General features: G+C 46.1%; 2 protein-coding genes across 11 annotated transcripts in view; one reads left to right on the top strand and one right to left on the bottom strand.

Annotated features, from left to right (window-relative positions):
• NFAT (nuclear factor of activated T cells 3) overlaps positions 1–18685 on the bottom strand; it is a 34814-nt gene that overhangs the window by 11749 nt on the left and 4380 nt on the right. For 2 of the 7 annotated variants that reach the window (XM_011151290.3, XM_011151295.3), the window contains exon 1: positions 5103–6386. The exons of 1 other annotated variant lie outside the window; for it this stretch is intronic. In XM_011151290.3, coding sequence (XP_011149592.1) covers positions 5103–5244 — 142 coding nt within the window. In that variant the 5' untranslated portion in view covers positions 5245–6386. Of the gene's footprint in view, positions 1–4771; positions 5049–5102; positions 6387–14901; positions 15022–18685 lie in introns of those variants that run through there. 4 more of the 7 variants (XM_025301189.1, XM_011151292.3, XM_011151291.3 and 1 more) reach the window with 4 other exon arrangements.
• On the top strand, positions 12586–16373 carry LOC105189288 (zinc finger BED domain-containing protein 4). 4 transcript variants are annotated; one of them, XM_011151285.3, is made up of 4 exons: positions 12586–13814; positions 13884–13995; positions 14147–14219; positions 14398–16373. In XM_011151285.3, the coding sequence occupies exons 1-4, from the start codon at positions 13591–13593 to the stop codon at positions 15936–15938; spliced, it is 1950 nt and encodes a 649-aa protein (XP_011149587.1). In that variant the 5' UTR covers positions 12586–13590; the 3' UTR covers positions 15939–16373. The 4 variants fall into 4 exon arrangements, with proteins under 4 accessions (XP_011149587.1, XP_011149590.1, XP_025156976.1 ...); XM_011151288.3 differs by having other exon boundaries at positions 13902–13995; positions 14398–16372; XM_025301191.1 differs by having other exon boundaries at positions 12587–13814; positions 13902–13977; positions 14398–16372.

Genomic DNA, 18685 nt, shown 5'->3' with positions numbered 1-18685 from the left:
TGAGCGGATATAGCTGAGGTTGGCCCTGTTAAATACTACAAAATCTTGCATATCGACGTATTCGAGCAAGATCGTCGACGGTAAAGACCAGCGGAGTCGCGCGCGGTAAGCACGCCGAAGACACATGACACACACACACACACACACACACACACACACCAGCCGTCAGTTCTGCCGCGTTCGGGGATTCGAATGATGTCAACTTCCGAGATCGAGCGTAGGAATCGCTTCCTCGCGGTAATAATAAGGCCGCCTCGAGGATACGCCGGGGATTTTTCTACACGGGGATGATTCTAATCGCCGAACGGCGCGCGCCGACTTCTCGACTCCGGGACTTCTCGTTCCTCCGGCGGAGTGGGGTTTGATGCCCGCGGACATGAAAGTTCCTTCCAAGATATTTCGGGGTTTCCTTGAGTTTCGACAGAACGAGTCTTTACGACTCGGCGCAAGCTCGCTCGACGGCGGTTTGTGTACACTTAATGGCATCTCTGTGATAGCCTACTTAAGTAGTCGAGATAAGGAGCCGAAGAGGCTCTGAAAACTCGGCACGGTTTGGTACCGGTGCCAGAAGATATGGAACGGAGATAGGCGCGGCACAATTTATTCGTGCCGCAGGATTTCAACAATCCCCGAGGAGCATCAGGACGTAATGAGGTGCATAGTGACCGAAAAGAGGACGAGCAGCGACTTGTGGTCGAGAAGCGGTGGAGAGTGACAGCCGGGCGAGTAAACGTTCTAGAAGAAGCACAGCGCGTATAGCGCCGTCAAGTACGCGTAATATGTATATTTATAAATGAAAAAGAGAAGCAGATAAGAGAGGACAGCTATCACAGCACACGCGCACTTTAATTAAAAATTAAATGGGACCGAAGTGCGGCCGAACGGTAACTGGATTAGATTAAATAATCAAAACGAGGCATGCGAGCAAAAATAGCGGCGGAGTAATTAAGATCCGAATTAAGTAAGAATTGGTGTAACCAGAAATTCACGCTGTTACGTAGTTGGTAACAACGAAGTGCGCGTTCCGGCTCGACGAGCCAGAAAGAAGGGACTAAAGGAGTGCAGTATAAATTTTATTGATTACTCATGACAAATCGGAGGCGCGCGATGGTGACTTATCGATAAGACCATCAGGTACCTACCGTACTCGAACAAGACCCGATAACGAGACAGTGATTTCAGTGATAGGCGAGAACATGCTTAGTGAACACCACGATCTGGGCCGATCGGAATGAAAAGAAACAGAAAAAAAGAACAAAGACAGAAAAGAGAGAAGAAAAAAGAGCGGAACGAGATACTCGAGCGATAACGGAAATGTTAACCGCTTGTCGACGAGCTGAGATCTACGAACGTCGAAATCCCCGTTCGCTAACAAACTCGTCACGTGAATCTTGTCTGTAACCTTGATATTGGTAATATCACGATTCTCTATGACGCTCACGATATATCCCAAAAAATGCGCATTTGTTAGAAGAAATGAGCGCTCGACGGACGGGAGAGACTGACATACAGCAGTAAACAAAGCAATAACTTCAAACGTGAGAAACTGCGTACACCAAATCAATTGTCTCGATTCTTCAGATTCTTCGATTCTTCAATGGCACTTCAGATCAACAGCAATTAAAATATTGAAAGGATTTATCTGAAATTTCCAGCTCATAGATTTTTTACATAAATCATACCCCGATTTTTCTCCCACTGCTTCTTCCTTTTTCTTACTTGTCAATAATTTTCGTCGTTAAATAGAAATTACCTTAACTTGCAATAGCACAGATCTCTAAAGACGCAATATAATAATATAATATGTACAATACTAACAGAAAGAACTCGGAAGGAAAGAAAAAGAGAGAGATGTCATTATGTCATTAATGATTAAGATATTAAAAATATTAAATAAATATTAGCTTGGTAGTTGAGTTATATTAGAAACCTATTAAAACGTCTGCCTGAAATCGCACCGACACACGAACGTCGACATCAAAATGCGTCCTCCTCTCGAGGAGATAGGCGCGAAGATATCTATTATTGTCTTAATCAGCTAGTTGCTCACATTAACCAACTGTATCGATGTAAATATTAACTTATCACACTTGTCGCACTTCGTTGAAGAAGAAAGCGGCTTCGACGAAATGAAATCACCAATGCCGTGAGTACACCTTGAAAAGAAAGAAATTACGCCTCAAGATCTCTCCCGCCCTGCTGATTTCATATTTCAAGAATAATACACAAGATATCTTGTGTCGATCTTACAATTGCAATAATTATGCCTCGGTATAATTATTACGTCCGTATTGCTTACACTCTCCCGATAATTTGGTTCGATTCGAGGTCTCCTCGATAATTACATTCCTCGTCTCTCTCTCATCATCATCATCATCATCATCATCATCATCATCAGCGCAGTCGTGTTTACGCTTCTTATATTCCATAACTAGATTTTCGCGTGACAAATTCCGCTTTGATCGCGCAAACTCAGCCGCGACGAAACATCTCGCGTATCGAGAATTAACGCAGGCCGATGAACAATCGGGCTCCAGGCGAGCATTTAGAGGCGTTTAGCCGCGCGCGCTAAACGAGAACGAACTCGAAAAACCAGTTCGTGCGGCGTGGCCTAATGGAATTTATCAATCCGCCGTCCAATTGAGTCAACTGTCACGCGTGCGTGTCTGTACGCATGCGCCTCTCCGTGTGTTTGGCTCCGTTATGTTCGACGTATTATAAGCGTTACTCAACTATGTATACAACACACGACGTTAACGAGCCGCGTATGCGCCCAATTCATATTTGCGTGCGACTTTAGCAACCGGCCAGACATGAGCACACATAGGCTCCGAGGACCGTTTTCTGCGTATCAATTCGAGGAGAGCTGCCGATACAGATATTGCCAGCACCACCATCCACCACAGGTGGTGGTGGGCTGAGTGCCACGATGACGACGGTGACGACGTCACAGACCAAAGTGAACTTCTCAGACTGAAACGACATTCTTGAACAGATTCTTCTGGGATCCCTCCGCGTCATCATCCTGCCCCACCCCCCGCTCCCACCCCCGTGACACTTTACATCCTTAGATCCTCGAGATGGCAGAATTTCAACCAGACACACAGATGGATTCTTTCCGATTCGAATGTTCGCGTTCAGTCAGGTCGTCCTCGGGCCACCCCGAATCGAATCCTCCTCTCGGGATCTCAGAGCCTCTCGGCTAATTTGACTAATTTGGCTCGTCCGCGGGGCTCTCGTGGGGGATTCTGGAATCTCCAGAAAAAGACTGCGATCTTTAAATCCTCCTTCGTACTTAATTTATTATACAATCGTCCAAACGAGTTTCCGATCTTTGCATAAATAATTTAACGCCTTTTTGCGCGACCCCTTTCTCATTAAATACTTGGCTGCATGATTCGACTTGGCTCCAGCGGAATGCTAAGTTTTCCACTGCAATCGTACCGCCGATGACGCCATTCCGCTGGTACATTCGTAAATAATGACAGGAAAGCAAACGCGGGAATTAATGCGAGCGCATTGATATTCGTCTGGCCCAAAATGCGTCTATGTTCCGCGAAACATGTCTCTTGGATTTTCAGTCGTCAAGTTTCTCGCAAACTCGCGCCGTTCTCAGATCTGAATTTCCTTTTTCTGCTCATCTCCAAACCCACACGCGATGCATCCGTGCGAGTTCAACGGCACATTGCGCCCGGTAAAACACAGGCATTAATTAACAAAGGAGTCCCCAGAGTTGTCAAGGAGGATAATCAACAATTTCGACGAGTTTCTTCACCCGTATTTGTCACCCTTGCCGGTCGCCGAACTTTCGCTATTTTCGACGGCAGCCGCTCTACTCGAATATTGCTCCGAACATCTCAATGTCCGCGCCGACTGTTTACCGCACATCGGCTCCTTGCACTCATTCCTTATTCCTCATAATATATCTTGTTCTCATATTTCATTGTGTCTCGAGCGCATATCGGCGGCAACCGCGAAGGTTATCTCGAATCGCGCGCACGCTGCCATCTTCTCGCCAGCTAGCTCCGATACTAGCGTAGAGTGTTTTAAACAATAATAATGCCGGCGGGAGATAGCACGGAAAAACATTCGTCGGAAGTCCATCGACCCCGCAAAAGCGCGCGCGCGCGTGCGCCGTTTCATCTTTAAAAGTCTCTGAATCAGTCGCCGCCATATTGAATTATGATGTCGGAAACCATACGTAATCTTTTCGCACGCGTTACATTCCGAATAAAGAGAATCCACGTGTATAATCTTCGACTCCGTGCGTAATTCCACCCAGGAAGAAAACGAAGAAGCTAATATTGTGGAAATGCGCGATTCGTGTAATATCGAAAAATTCCAAGCGCGAGGTAGATAAGTCAGGCGCGTTGACGGCTTCCGAGAGAGAGAGAGAGAGAGAGAGAGAGAGAGAGAGAAAGAGCGCGCGCGCGGAGAACGAAAATATTTATCACGAGGGTTAATCGCGCTTAATAACCTGCCGCGATACGAATATTTGGCAAATATATTGTTCCACAAATACCAACACGCGCAAACGTGCGAAGACGGGAAGACGATATCGCGTCTTTAATTTCTCGTCAATGAAAGCGCTTTAGCCGAATAGAAGAAGAAAATCGTGGAATCGCTCCGAATTCTTCTATGAGACTAATGAGTGGAATAAAGTAATCAACGGAGAGAAATTAAAAAAGCCTTAAAAAGAGATTGAGAGAGAGAGAGAGAGAAAGAGAGAGAGAGAGGGGGGGGAGGAAGCGAAGAGCGCCAATAATATTACCTTGAAATTCCTTTATCCATTCTCTATACAGATACATGTCCATATTTGCGAACACGTGTATCTTTTCCATGCCTATGTTCCACATAACGAGGAGGGGGTTTTCTTACATCTGAAATACTTTGATCAAGCGAACTTTCGAAAACCTAGCCGGTAGTACGGACAGCTTGCATCGTCACGTCGACCATGTTGCCAGTTTTTTCCAAAATCCTACAGGACTATTCGGTTGCGCTGAGTGGCGCTCAATGGCGGCCACAGCGCACCTTCGTTCTATTCAAACTGCGCGATCCTTTGGATCCTCGATTCCTCCTCCTCAAAGGCCTACGCTAATTACCATAACGATAGAGGTTTGTCAACGTGCCTCCCGCGCATCTCAGCTGCAGAAGCATGCTCAAATGATCGTTGACATGATCCAACGTCCCGCTGCTACCTCTCCTGAGTTCCTCCTGACGCCTCTTTTCGAGATCAGGTGCCATCAGAAGAGCATCCCTTGCCGAAGACCCGTAGACCCTTCGTCGATTTCGCGTCGATTTCGACGAGCAAAAAAGAGCCGCGCGCGCGCGCGCGCTCACGGATCACTGAACAAGTCCCCCATCGAACAAATCGCTCGTTCTCACTCCCGCGGAGGGATTCGTCGCTGCGCGGGGCTGAGGTTGATCCCTTTTCGCGATGCCGAAGTCCCGCGACGAAGTTGCGAAATATCATACGATGTATTTCACACGCAGCACGTGACTCGCACTCGACTGCCGCGCGCGCGCGCGCGCGTTGTATCACTCCCTTGGAAAACCGTCAAAATCGCAAGCGGCCGCACACTGCTTGCCGATGTTCACATCAATCGAGAGAGTCCACTTGACTCGGAGTCCACTTTCTCTCCAAATAATCCTAGAGTCCTAGGCCTTCTTCGAGACTCTGAATTCTCTCGGGTACGCAAGGTCGTGCGCGTGATATCACAAGGATATGTTTCGGCCGCGCGATCGAGGCTACAAGCCTCGATTTTATCGACGAATAATCTAATCTCTAATCCGCCCCGAAGCTCATCAGGCCTTAAGGCCCGTAGTTCGTACTTTCGTACAAAATATTGATCCCATATCGATCGAGCCAGTCCTGTATCATCATAAACGCGAAAGCGCCCGAACTTACACGACGAAGACACGACGTTAGGCCAGGCTGGAAGGGGAGATATATGGAGAGAGAGAGAGAGAGAGAGAGAAAAGCGAGAGGGAAACACACAAGATCTAATGGAAACGCGCGACGACCGTCGTACGAAGACTGCCGCCACGCCGTTGGCGCGAGATCGGCGTGACCCAAGGCGCCAAGCGTAAATAAGCCCCCCACCACTGCGCCGTGATGTGTGGGTTCTGCTACCGTCGCAGCGACGCGTTGACGAAGGTGACCAATCAACGGGCGCTAATTAGACGAGTTATCGACGGAGGCACTGAAATTTCACCGGGCATCGATACGTTCGATCTGACATTTCGAAGGGATGAATATATACACTCATTCATCTTCCCCGTACTTGCTTAGTCACCTCGTCACTTGCTCCGATAAGGAGACACTTACCCCGAAGCCCAAGATTCCTCTGCTTTATTCCAAAAGCCGTCAGGGACGAGCGTCACACTCGGGGAAAGAACAATCAAAAAGCAGAAAGGCAGAGACCAATCAGAAGTCTCTTCCGATAGTCTGATAGTCTTTCTTTCCCTAATATGAATCCTCTCTCCCTTATACTCAAACCGTAAGCGGGGGATGTTTTTTTTTTTCAGAATAAAAGTTTCAGCGCCAAAGTTGCGAGTTGCAAAGCGGCGCATGAAAGAGGCCTATTGCGAAATTCGACTAGCACCACCAGAGGGCGATTGGCCGCACTTGAATTTCGAACTTTCAAAAACACCCATCCTCGGTCGTCGGTTCTGGGACAGGGTGTGATGATAAGAAGGAAAAAAGCAGGAAACGATTGGACACGAACGCGACATACCTCCTCGCGCGGCTCGCTCTCTCGCCGTATCATGAGCGGCAATTTTGGTGCAGATCCGACGCATGAGTCTTCGCGAAAGCCGTGAGAGAATTCCGTTCCGTCACGACGGTACAACGATTAGGTAATCGAGGCGAGCGTGATCGATTAATGCGCGCGAGCGAGCAAGTTGGCGAACGAACGAACGAACGAACGAACGAACGACGAACGAACGAACGAACGACGAACGAATGAATGTGCGCGCGCGCGCGCGAGCACTAACGCGTCACGACGATCTCTGGCGTCGATCGTGTGACGTCAAAGGCCGATTATAAGTTTACGATTCGTAGATCATTTATGACTCGCGCGTAGCGACTTAATGCGAGATGCACGTCGCGATATCGCAATTATCAATCCGTTGGGTAATACATTCTAATTGCTATTTACACTTGAATCTGTAAATCCGCAGTTCCAGCCGTCCGTAGATCCTCGCGTCAGATATTGGCGTGACCGCGAGAGCCCAACAAACAGTGTGTGCGGTCTAGTCGGCCAGCAGGAAGAAAGGTTGGAATCAGTTTTTTTCTTCTCAATGGATTTCCCGACACGTATGAATCTGACAAGAAAATCAGTTTTTTCTTCTTTTCGCGGACTCCTAGAGGTGAATTTTTCCATCGGACTCACCGAGCGCGCTCTGAGACTCATCGAGGCAACAGTGTGGCAATCTTTCCACCGCTGACTGTACACTCGGAAGCAGAAGGGTTCTTCCGCGGCGAGACACTTTCTTTCCGATGCATCTTCGGAAGAGTAAGCGATAGCCCAATCGGAGAATTTACTTCCGATTAATCCGAAGCGAAAGACGTGTATCCTTTCGTGGCGTATCCTGGTGACCTCAGAGGCGTTTCTCGAAATGCATCAAGACAAGAGCGTCTTTCTGCTTGCGAGTGTACGAGTATATATCGAGTGAAGAACAGCACACACGCAAGGCTCAAGATAATGTCGACGATTCCCAAATGGGGAAAAAAGTTCTGACAAACGATCGATTTCGCTGAAGAAGCTCTATTATGAACGATTGAGACGCAAACACGGACGAATAGAGAAACTTTTATCTTACGGCCGGAAAAAACGCTGCAACGAAAGGTGACTAACCCGTGTACACCATTGAATTAATTGGAAAGTTTTCAGACTATAACTGAGAGCATGTTAAGAGGAGGAGAGAGATAAATGAAAGGATCCCAAGTAGGTATATACGGTATCGACCGGAAACGGCGGAGAAAACTTCGTAATCGGCTCTCATGAAAAAGGAACATCTCGCCGCGTGTGTAATTCAGCGCGGTGACATTACGCGGTAAAATAATCATCCCGCCAGCTCGAGCCAGTCCTCTTCAAAAGTCTTACGTAACGACGAGAGAGAGAGAGAGAGAGAATCCATTTCGACTCTCGAGACGTGCCGTATTAATGGCGGATCGCGTCCGAACTGCCAAAGTCCGATATCGAAGAGTTTCCGGGAGAAACAAGCGAGAGAAGCGCTGCTCCGAGAACTTTAATCATACCTTTGTCCCTGTAAAACAAATTTTCCTCATCGGATATCGAACGTGGACAGGACGGCCGTTAGGCGCCATTAAACACCGGAATAAATCGGGAATTTTCCGTTCCGATTGGATTTCGGATTCATTTTCACAGACTCGCGCGCTCACACAGCTCCGCGCTCATGCGGATCGATCGATCGATCCGCGGATCCCTCACACATCTTCGCACAGTCTATACCTAATTACGCCGACGTAATTTAAATGACTCTTGTTTTTCTTACGTATTTTCCTGCCTAACGACGATCGAATCATCAACCGACACTCCGCGGAATCCCCCGTCACTCGTGAGACATCGTGAACATTCGTGATCTGCGTAGCGACACGAAACTCCGCTCGCGAGCACTGCGCGCGCCGTGCCGCCTGTGTGTACGTGTGTTTGTTATTGTTTATCGTTTATTGTTATCTCAGTCGTCGCGGGAACCCGAGACACCGATCTAAAAAACGCGTCGCGTCGCGTCATGAGCGAAAAATCAGTGGGGTGGCAACGATGTGACACGATTGAGAAACGTTTATCGCGCCAGCGTTCACCCGTTGCGTGGAATCTACAGGGCGTCGTGAAAAAAACTGACGTGCGCGCGCGCGCGCGCCATCTGGATTCGAGCAAATCAAATTTGCGGGACTGAGGCGCGAGGGTACGTCTGAATTTTAATTCCGACTGCGAGCTTCCACGTCGGTTGCGTGAACCGTGTGCTCTCCGTCTCCTCTTCTCGCTCACGGAAGAAGAGACACGAATCGACTACCCGATCGTCCCGTCAGTCGTGCTCTTGCATCATGAGTCAGCGAATGCAATAATAAAGTCCAATGTGCAGAAATTGATCGCGCGCAACAGCATTGCTTTCTTTTTCGGTGCGCCCTCGCTCTCGTTGCCTCACGCGTATCTCATACGCGTAATATTATCCTTCAAATACGCTTTTTCTACGCTATCCTTTTTTTCGCGAATCTGAGGAATCAGCTCCTCCGGAAAAACTGCACCAACTGCATACATGTGCTCATGTGTTTTTATACACACATACATTGCAAAAACGTATGAATATTTATGATTGACAAATATAGACACGCAGGCGCACGTATAAAATATGTACATCTGCACGTCTATCGTGCAATTACATGGCAAACATATGCGCCACGCGTATGCCCAAACGCGCGCAAAGACGATTTCTTATGCGGGCGCATCTACAGAGGCAGGAGAGACATATAGGTGTTTGGTGTTGGTGTTGGGTAAACTCTTCCTATTAAGCTCGTCTATCAGTCTATCAGTCTATGGATTGGAATTGAGATTGAATTGAAATTTGACCAACTGAAAAAAAGAAAATAATATCAAATATAGTAAACTGAGCCCTGATTGATGTTAAATTTCAATCCAACACTCAATCCCAATCCCAGTCTGACATGGGCTTTATAGTCACGCTAGACGATTACCACAGCCGCCCCATAACGACGGCTCATATCGACATTTTGCGAAAAATCGATCGCAGACGTTCGAATGTCGGATGTTTATCTCACGTATCCGATAACATTTACTTGTGTGAAGCTTGCTTCTTAATGAAGCATGATTAAAATAATAATGAAATAATTCTGCCTTCATTAGCACGACATTGGCACATATCGGCCGACCCACCATTACCCCCGAATATCCGATATACCGAACATCGAGATGCCGGTAGGCCAGACCAAATGCTCATTCCAAATGCAAAAGCTCGCGAACATTCCCAGAAATCAAATACAATGGATTCCCGCCGTCGAGCGGCGGCGGCGGCAGCGGCGTCGATAATACAATTGGAATGTCGTAATCGCCTTTGGGCATCAAATCGGAGGAAACGTCGACTCGCGTTTCCTTGTGTTTCATCGCACGCTGTTGATACAGATGCGAATTTTACTCGAAAGAAGAATCCCGTGATACGCGCGCATACGACGTACGCGGGCGACTCTGCAAGCTCGGGCTCTGCCGCTTGTTTGTATAAGCGTACACACACACACACACACACACCCAGTGTTCTCCAACTTTATTTGCTTTCTGATATTTGGTTCAAGTTAACTGAACCGTTTTCCACGATATATTAATACTTCGGTACTATCGAAGTACCACCGGGCATCGTAACGCGCGTGCGCGCGCGCGCGCATCAACGACGACGGCGGCGGCGACTCTAGTCTCTACGGCTCGTTGAACGTGAATCTCGTCCCCCATTGGACGATGACCCGCTCTCGCTCTCTCTCTCTCTCTCTCTCTTTCTCTCTGTATGTGCTTATTTATCGTCGTTGCTTTTACGACTTGAACTGTTATTCGGCGCGAGTACACGCGCTATGCGACTACATTTTGGTACTCGCGCGAGCGAGCGTACCTCGCGGGGGGAGGGGAGGGGGGGCGTGTTAGCCCGTTCCGCCGCCCCTCCAGTCGATCGATGCGCTCCCGATAAGGGCCACCATCTTGCAGCTTATGGGTTCATGATCCATCGCTTCGTAGGCATGTACAAATTTAATTGTTTCAATTTAATTGTACTCGCGCATGCGTACACACACACACACACACACACACAATGTATCGCGTGTACGCACGAATGAAAGCAAACGCGTTTTGCTTCGTTTGCGAAGAAGTTTGTTTTCTTTCACGACGAGATCATGAGTGGATTGAACAACCAAGTATCTAAAGCACGGACCTACCCCAACTTCTGTGACGTAATCGATTGCGTTTACTAGTTATCCTGCACTATGAGTAATCGTACGGAAAGATTACTAACGATCGATATCTGCTGTTGTAATCTAACGGGAACGAGCTCGGTAAACAGCTCGAGCTCGATTAAATTTTGCAAATGGCGCCTTCGAGGGGAAACAGCGGATTCCATATCGTAAAACTGCAAAACTGTATCGAAAGCGCGCATCTGGCCGCGGCGAATCGAGCGAGAAGAAAACACATCGCTCTCGACGAGAGGGAGAACCGAGTGAGGGAGGAGGGGCGAGATTTTATTTTGCCGCGGCCATGAGAACGAGATGAATATACTGAATAGAGAGGCATTTTTGTGGACCGGACTCAGAGTCTTATCTCTAGGTGGACGGCCTGCTATCACTGCTGCTCTCATAGAAAGGCTGATAGTGCACGTGATACAAACGTGGAACAGAGAAGAAGCGAGATCCAGAAGCTCTTCCAGATCCGTATGCTTTCTCAGAGCACTCGGGGGGGATTGCTGATCTAGTCCGAGAAATTCTTCTGAGATTTTTGGGAATTCAGAAATATTTGTTTGAGGAATTTTATCTACATGTAGGGAGACTACCGAATGCTCATTTGGTAATCTAGAGCGTCCTTTTCCAATCTTTCTCGCCGACCGGGAGATTATGAGGGTCACACTAGGGAGAGTTTCCAAGTTTTCAAGATCCCGAGAAATATTATTCTGAGCTGAACGCTACTGCAATCGTCACAACTACCGAAACTACCATGTTTCGTGATCATGTGCGTTAGCTTCCAAATCTGCTAGTTTATCCGTCCGCTCGGCCGGTTGCTCGATCAGCTGAGGTTCGCTGGATTATAAATAAGGCCCATTACTTCAATGACCTCAAAAAACAACCGAACTTTCATAAAGTTAGCCACGATCTCAGCGGATCAAGCACACACACACACATGCCAGCCGAGCGCCTCGTGAATAAAAAATAGTGTTATGCAAATTCGTGAATCGGACCGCAAAAATATACGTGAGGCGGAGCTGTGATGGCCGTTGATGACCGCCTCAGACGGATCTAAAGATATGCGGATTCAGCAAAGAATGGAACTAGAAACGCACAGACGTCGGCGTACTGAGAGTCACGTGGTTCCCTATTGTCAATTTCGAAGTTATATACGTATTGGTATATCGAGGGGCGCCGATGCCGCAGCAAGATAGCGCCGTTTACGAAAGTGTACGTATATCTAAAAATTCGCCTCAATTCTCTTCGTAGGAGGATAATGAAAACAAACATGGACCGTTTGAAGCAGAGCTCAAGACGGAGCGGTTTCTTCGAATGTCGCTGACTTGAATAATAAGCATGGAGACCGTAGAAGAGACAATTCCTTTCCTGCTGCGAAAGATCGCAACATCGAAAGGTATTCACTGTCGCTGACAGTGTTTCTTAAAAAAATTATTAACGATAGAAGTTTGGGAAGTATAACAAGTATCATCACAGTGTTACAAAATATGATTTCAAGATGTAATTTGGGAAATCCTTCGCTTCGCTAAATTGATAAGTCTATCTAAAAGTGTACTGAAAATGGAGATTAAATTTATATAAAACTCGTTATACAAACCTCTTTACAATGTCTCCATTTTTGGTACATGACAGACCTGTCGATTCAGTAAAGCAAAAGATTGAATAAATTTCGTCCTGATATAATTTTCCGTAGCAATGATATCTATTATATTCCTCCAACTTCTTTTGTTAATAATTTTTTTTAAAAAAACAACGAGCGACGGTGAAAACCTTTTGATTACTCGGTTATTCAGTTATTCGGAGTGGTGACTTTGGCAACATATGTCAAGGTCATCATCATCAATGAGGTCGCTGCTAATGTAAATATTTATCGAAAATAACATTGACGTCCGCACTGCTTATCTTCCGATACTTCGTATTGTCAGCCGCGCAAGATTCTACATGAGTTATTTGGTACGGAGCATAATTCGAGATTATATTCGAGCATATATCATATAAAAGGTATCAGCTACGAACTCCTGCAGAACTTCGTAAGAAGCATAATTTACTTTCAACGTTGAACACTTGTACCACCGATACTTCTCATTCCATGTTAATGATAGATATCGGTATATCGGAGCGACGTATCTAGATTAAGAGCACGATACTTCAATACGGTTAGGTTGCTCTACAATTTCAAAGACCCTGACTTCCTTCAAGATGCAACTGTGACGGTATTTAACTTACGACGCTACGATGCCTTCGTAGTATCAAGAAGGGAAATACGATAAAGTATCGCTATGAAGTGGCGACGATCAACGACAGAGGCAGTAGATGTAGTATCGATACTCGGCTGGTAAAAGCATCGAGTATCGATGCTCTGCCAGGACTAACTTCACCGTCAGCTGCGACTGGTCGAATGTCGACACTCGCATACTCCCACTCGACCGATAAAAGCATCGAGCATCGATACTTCCGAGTATCGCTGACGACGATATCCGTGTTTTGCCTTCTAAGGAGAAAAACGATAGGTTAAGTGTGGAACCGTGTCCCTGAACGAACGTGGAAATCTGAGAAAATCTCAGGAGGAAGGAGGAAGAAAAGATACTGCTTGTCGCCGTGTTAAAGCTGCCACGAAAATGCCGCAAAAGAGCAGAATGTGGTTTTACTTCAAGAGGATAGACGAAGGTACGGTGTCGTGCAATTTGTGCCACAAACATATCAAATCCTCCGGCAACACGTCCAACATGATGAAGCACTTGAATATGCACAACAAGAGTGACAGTCCAGACAAGGATATGCCGAAGGAATTGAGGCCGCCTACAAAGAAAGAGAAGAAATCCACCGAGAACGTATTTTACAAGTAATAATAAAGTATATTTTTATACTATACTTGTATTGTAAAAAATTCGACTAGAAAAACTTTATACAGTTTCCTGTCATCTCGCAGTCAATGGTTGGAATTCGAAAATCCTAATAACACAGATGGTTCGAATCCTGGAACAAGTTATGAGGCTGCAGACACGGTATACATATACTTTCTCGTTAGTTGACAATTTCCATTGACATTACCAACAATTGACATTAACACTATATATTATAAATATATTATAAATATATAAGCAAATCACATCTGCAATTGGACATTTTACCTTTTACTTATTATTATATTTCCATTTCTCTCCATTGCAACAGGAGAAATCAGTTTCTGTAGGAACAAATACACCTCCTTTACTTGCAACTATTGAAAGGATATCCAGCTATTCTGGTGAGACATTATTCTTATGTAAAAAATTTGGGTCATGTAAAAGAAAATATGAAATTGAAATAAATCTATCAGATACAAAGATAATGTTCAATTAAAATATGTATATACACATGTATATCTTAGCAGCAGTTATAAGTATATGATTTTGTACAAATTTTATACAAGATATCTTTTATAGACAGCAAGGATCGCCATATGCGGATATCCAATGCTATTCTTTACTTCATCTGTGTCGACAACCAACCATTCACTACCATCCAGTGTAAGGGATTCAGGCACTTGATGAAAGAACTTGCGCCGCTTTACAAAATACCTGATAAAGACACAATCAAGAAGAGACTAGACGAGAAATACGACGTAATGGTGCAGGTGTTCAAGCAAAAGCTGAGCGCAGCATCGTACGTGACAATCACTACTGATATTTGGACTGAGACGACGTCGTCGAAAAGTTACTTGGGAGTAACAGTACATTTCATAACGAACGAATTGAGGAAACTGGAATCGGGCAACATCGAGATCGTCGAGTTGCCTGAACGCACAGAAAATCACATAAGATGCATCTTGCTAAGCGCCCTGATGAAGTGGAACATCGATATCAACAAAGTCGTCGCGGTTGTCACGAATAACGAGTCAACAATGGTAAATGCAGTCACACAAACCTTCGGCCAAGACAAGCACATACTTTGTTTTGCTCACACTATCAATCTGGTGGTGGAGAACTCTATAAACAACTGCGAAGGCCTCGGCAGTGTCATCGACCAAGTGAGGAAAGTCGTGAAGTTCGTGAAAAACAGCGTCTACGTCACCAACAAGCTGCACCAACGCCAGATTGACTTGGGTACACCTGAGAACGAGAATAAAAAGCTTATTTTAGACAGCGAGAGCAGGTGGAGCAGCACGTTCTACATGATCGAGCGATTCATCGAGTTATGGAACGTGGTCAACGAGGTCTTGTACATGAAGCATGAGATTCCCGGGGCACCTACCGCCGAGGATTTGGACACGCTGAAGGAGATTCTGGATCTGCTGAGACCTTTGGAATTTGTGACGCAGGAATGCTCGACGGACAAGTATCTCGCAATCTCGAAGATGATACCACTTATCAGTTGCATCATGATCGAATACAACAAGATGACGCAAACGAAACAATTGTCGCGGAAGCTGAAGCAAGTGATCCTAGAGGAACTGGAAAAGAGACTCGGTCGCACAGAGTTCGTCCGTTCGGCCTCCCTCGCCACGATCCTTGATCCCCGTTTCAAAAACATTCACTTTCAGAACGCGCAGGCTATGTCCGATGCTATGTACCTGTTGCGCGACACGATCAACAAGCTATCCAACGCGAGCTCGTCCGGCGAGTCCGATACCGAGCAGGAGAAGAGCAAGTACGATCTATGGATTCACCATAGACTCTTGGCGAACATGCCGAAGGATGAAGACGACGAAGCTCTGAAGGACGAGTTGTCTCTGTACCTGGCCAGCCCGCTCGCCACGCTGAAGGACAACCCTCTGGAGAAGTGGGAGAGCACGAGAACGTTGTATCCTACGTTGTACAAAGTGGCGATCAAGTACTTGTCGATCGTCGCAACGTCCGTTCCCGCCGATAGCCTCTTCTCGAAGACAGGACTCGCAGGCGTCCGATCGAGAAATCAACTGGCTGACAAGAGATTGCACAAGCTGCTATTCCTGAACTCAGTAGATCCGGAATACTGGTTTCAATGAATCGAGAAAAACCAAATCGCCACTTTGTTATTCATGACGATGACGATCTAAGGAATGCGAGCATCCGACGGATCGGCTCGGAACTTCGCGCGGATAATTATCCTATATATATTCCTTCCAATAGCCGCGAACTAGTCGGACTCACTCCGAAACATCTCAAGAGAGAAGATATTCTTTACAATGTATAAATTATAGATATAAAACAGATAATTGTTATCTGATGATGCTGATGATAGTTACGACATTATTTTTCTAATAAAGAATTTCACCGTCACAGAGCCGTCGCCTTTCGTCGAGCCGTCATCGAACCGCGGTTTTTTTATTTCAAGACTTTTTTATCGCCCCGATAATAATGTTGATTCTTCCGAAGGAAAATCATCGACATTAGATGAATCATCATTGAGTATATATCAACGGCTATTTAACTTATCGACTTTTGGAAATTTCAAAATCATCAAATTAACAAAAATCAGGATGCTACAAATAACAATATATTCTCGAGTCTAAATAGAGTAAAAAGGCCCAGTACCATTTTTTCTTCCAACAAATAGTTCGCGAGATATCGTAAGTCGAATATTGAAAAAGTTACCACAGTTTTCCTTAAATATCTCAAAAATATTAAGTAAATGAAAAAATGTTTCAGCCAAAAATTATTCAAATTAATTGGTAGAAATAGATAGATGGTGTAGTAAGAAATGGAGGTTTCCATTTAAGAAAAGTAATGATCAGTGAATATATCTCGAAAATGGCGCCATCTGTAAACAAACTGATATAGTTGTGTTTTGTATGTCCCCCTTGAAACCATACAACTTTTGTCTGGAACATTTTTCCGTATCTTCCATATTTTTCGAGATATTTGCCTGGGAGATTTAAAATGGGACACCCTGTGTAGAGAGTGTTAGGTGTTGTGGGAACTACCAAGAAACCGCCGAGACTTCTGGAAAGACTACGCGAGAAGTATCCTTCGGGAAAGAAGGAGCACGGCTGGGGTTGCCAAATCCAAAAGTTAAAAAATTACCGGATATTTCTTCTTTGATAAGAAACCCAAACCGGACTAAACCGGACAGAAATAATAATAATCATAACGTAATCATTAAATACAAAATATCACAAGAATTTATTTACAATATTAATTTCCAAACAATTTTATAAACAAGATTTGATCGAATAAAATAATAAACTATTACTTTTTTAATATATATGGAATGACGAATCGGCAGATCATCTACTAGATGACTTTTCGTGGCGCTTGAAACGGAGAAACTTTGCTAAAATCTAAACTTTCATTCCGTTGATTGGATATAACTTAAAAACCGGACATATGACGTCCGGTCTGACTTATTAACCGGACACTGGACAAGACTTCTGAAAACCTGACAGTCCGGGCTCAAAACCAGGCAGTTGGCAACCCTAAGCACGACAACGTCTGTATACAACAAATTCGATCGAGCGTGTTCTCTTTCGGCTCCTGCGATACTCCTTGGCTCGCAAATGCCGCTTGAGATCGCTCGCAGAGGCAAATTGTTAAGACCCGCTCTGTAGATTGGCGGTGATTGAGTCTACATTGCAAAGACCTTGAAGGCCTTTAACGCGCCGGCTTTTGACGACACTCCCTCCACGTGGCGTTTTCAGCGCCATTCGATCGTCAGCCCTTTCGGACCCTTCAGGATATCCTCGGGAACTTCCTGCTTCTTCATTTCGCAACGTGCCTCATCGAGCGAGCGAGCGAGCGAGCGAGAGGGAGAGAGAGAGAGAGAGAGAGAGAGAGAGAGAGAGAGAGAGAGAGGAGAGAGAGAGAGAGAGAGAGAGAGAGAGAGAGAGAGAGAGAGAGAGGAGAGAGAGAGAGAGAGAGAGAGAGAGAGAGAGAGAGAGAGAGAGAGAGAGAGAGAGAGAGAGAGAGAGAGAGAGAGAGAGAGAGAGAGAGAGAGACGGTGTCGCCGAAAATCAGTGTTCTCCAATCGCAAGATCGCGGACAGGAAGGTTGCCCGTAATTTTTCATATAAGTTTCAACACGCATCCTCCCCAACGGCAGGACCCTCCCCCGTTAGGAAACGGGAGGATTTAGCTCGAGCGCGATTTGAATTTTACATCAAGCCAGGCCACGATAAGTTCGAGGCGAGCATAAGCAATTATGCAATGCGACGTGAGCGTATCGCGAGCGGTAGACGGCAAACAGCGGGGCCCGATGCGCTCTGTACGTGTCCGGACACCTCGTTGAACGTTCGAGCGTGATTTACGATAAGAATCAGGGGAAGTTGAAAGTCGCGCCCGACGTCGTAATTCTGTTAATGTTAATCCCGAGCTTAAGGCAGACAACCAGACGCGATTTACAATCGCGTGCACTTCTCGTTCGCATTTTGTATTCGCGAGCGACACTGCGGCTCGGCGGAGGAGGGGCCGGAGGGAGGGCGGGAGGGGAAAAGTGGTAGTGGATTGCCGCCTCGAAATAACGCGTACTTAATTCGGCCACTTGAAACTACTGTCCGATGCTCGAGTACCCGTCGATAGTGAGGCGCGTGACACGGTGGCTGTTCGACGAGACTGAGAATACGCAATTATCGAGTACACTGCTCGTCCGCTCGCTCGCCCGATTGAAAGATATCGCCGGTCACGTGGTCGCGGCGAGCACCACGTGGTCACACTAGCGCCGCGAGTTACGTCGTAAGTTCTCACATGTCGGAGCGAGGCACGGTTACGTGTGTACGCGTGTATGTGGGTGTATGTTTATACTGCGCGTTTTCCAAACA

The sequence above is a fragment of the Harpegnathos saltator genome, unplaced genomic scaffold (genome assembly GCF_003227715.2).
Source record: "Harpegnathos saltator strain DR-91 unplaced genomic scaffold, Hsal_v8.6 scaffold403, whole genome shotgun sequence".
Taxonomy (NCBI): domain Eukaryota; kingdom Metazoa; phylum Arthropoda; class Insecta; order Hymenoptera; family Formicidae; genus Harpegnathos; species Harpegnathos saltator.
This window is presented reverse-complemented; position numbering and strand designations above follow the sequence as displayed.

Excerpts from the sequence above, each read along its gene's own strand:
- LOC105189288 (XM_011151285.3), top strand. The coding sequence starts at position 13,591 with ATGCCGCAAAAGAGCAGAATGTGGTTTTACTTCAAGAGGATAGACGAA. Across the intron at positions 13,815-13,883 it reads ACCGAGAACGTATTTTACAA|TTTCCTGTCATCTCGCAGTC; the intron begins GTAATAATAAAG and ends AACTTTATACAG. Across the intron at positions 13,996-14,146 it reads CGGTATACATATACTTTCTC|GAGAAATCAGTTTCTGTAGG; the intron begins GTTAGTTGACAA and ends CCATTGCAACAG.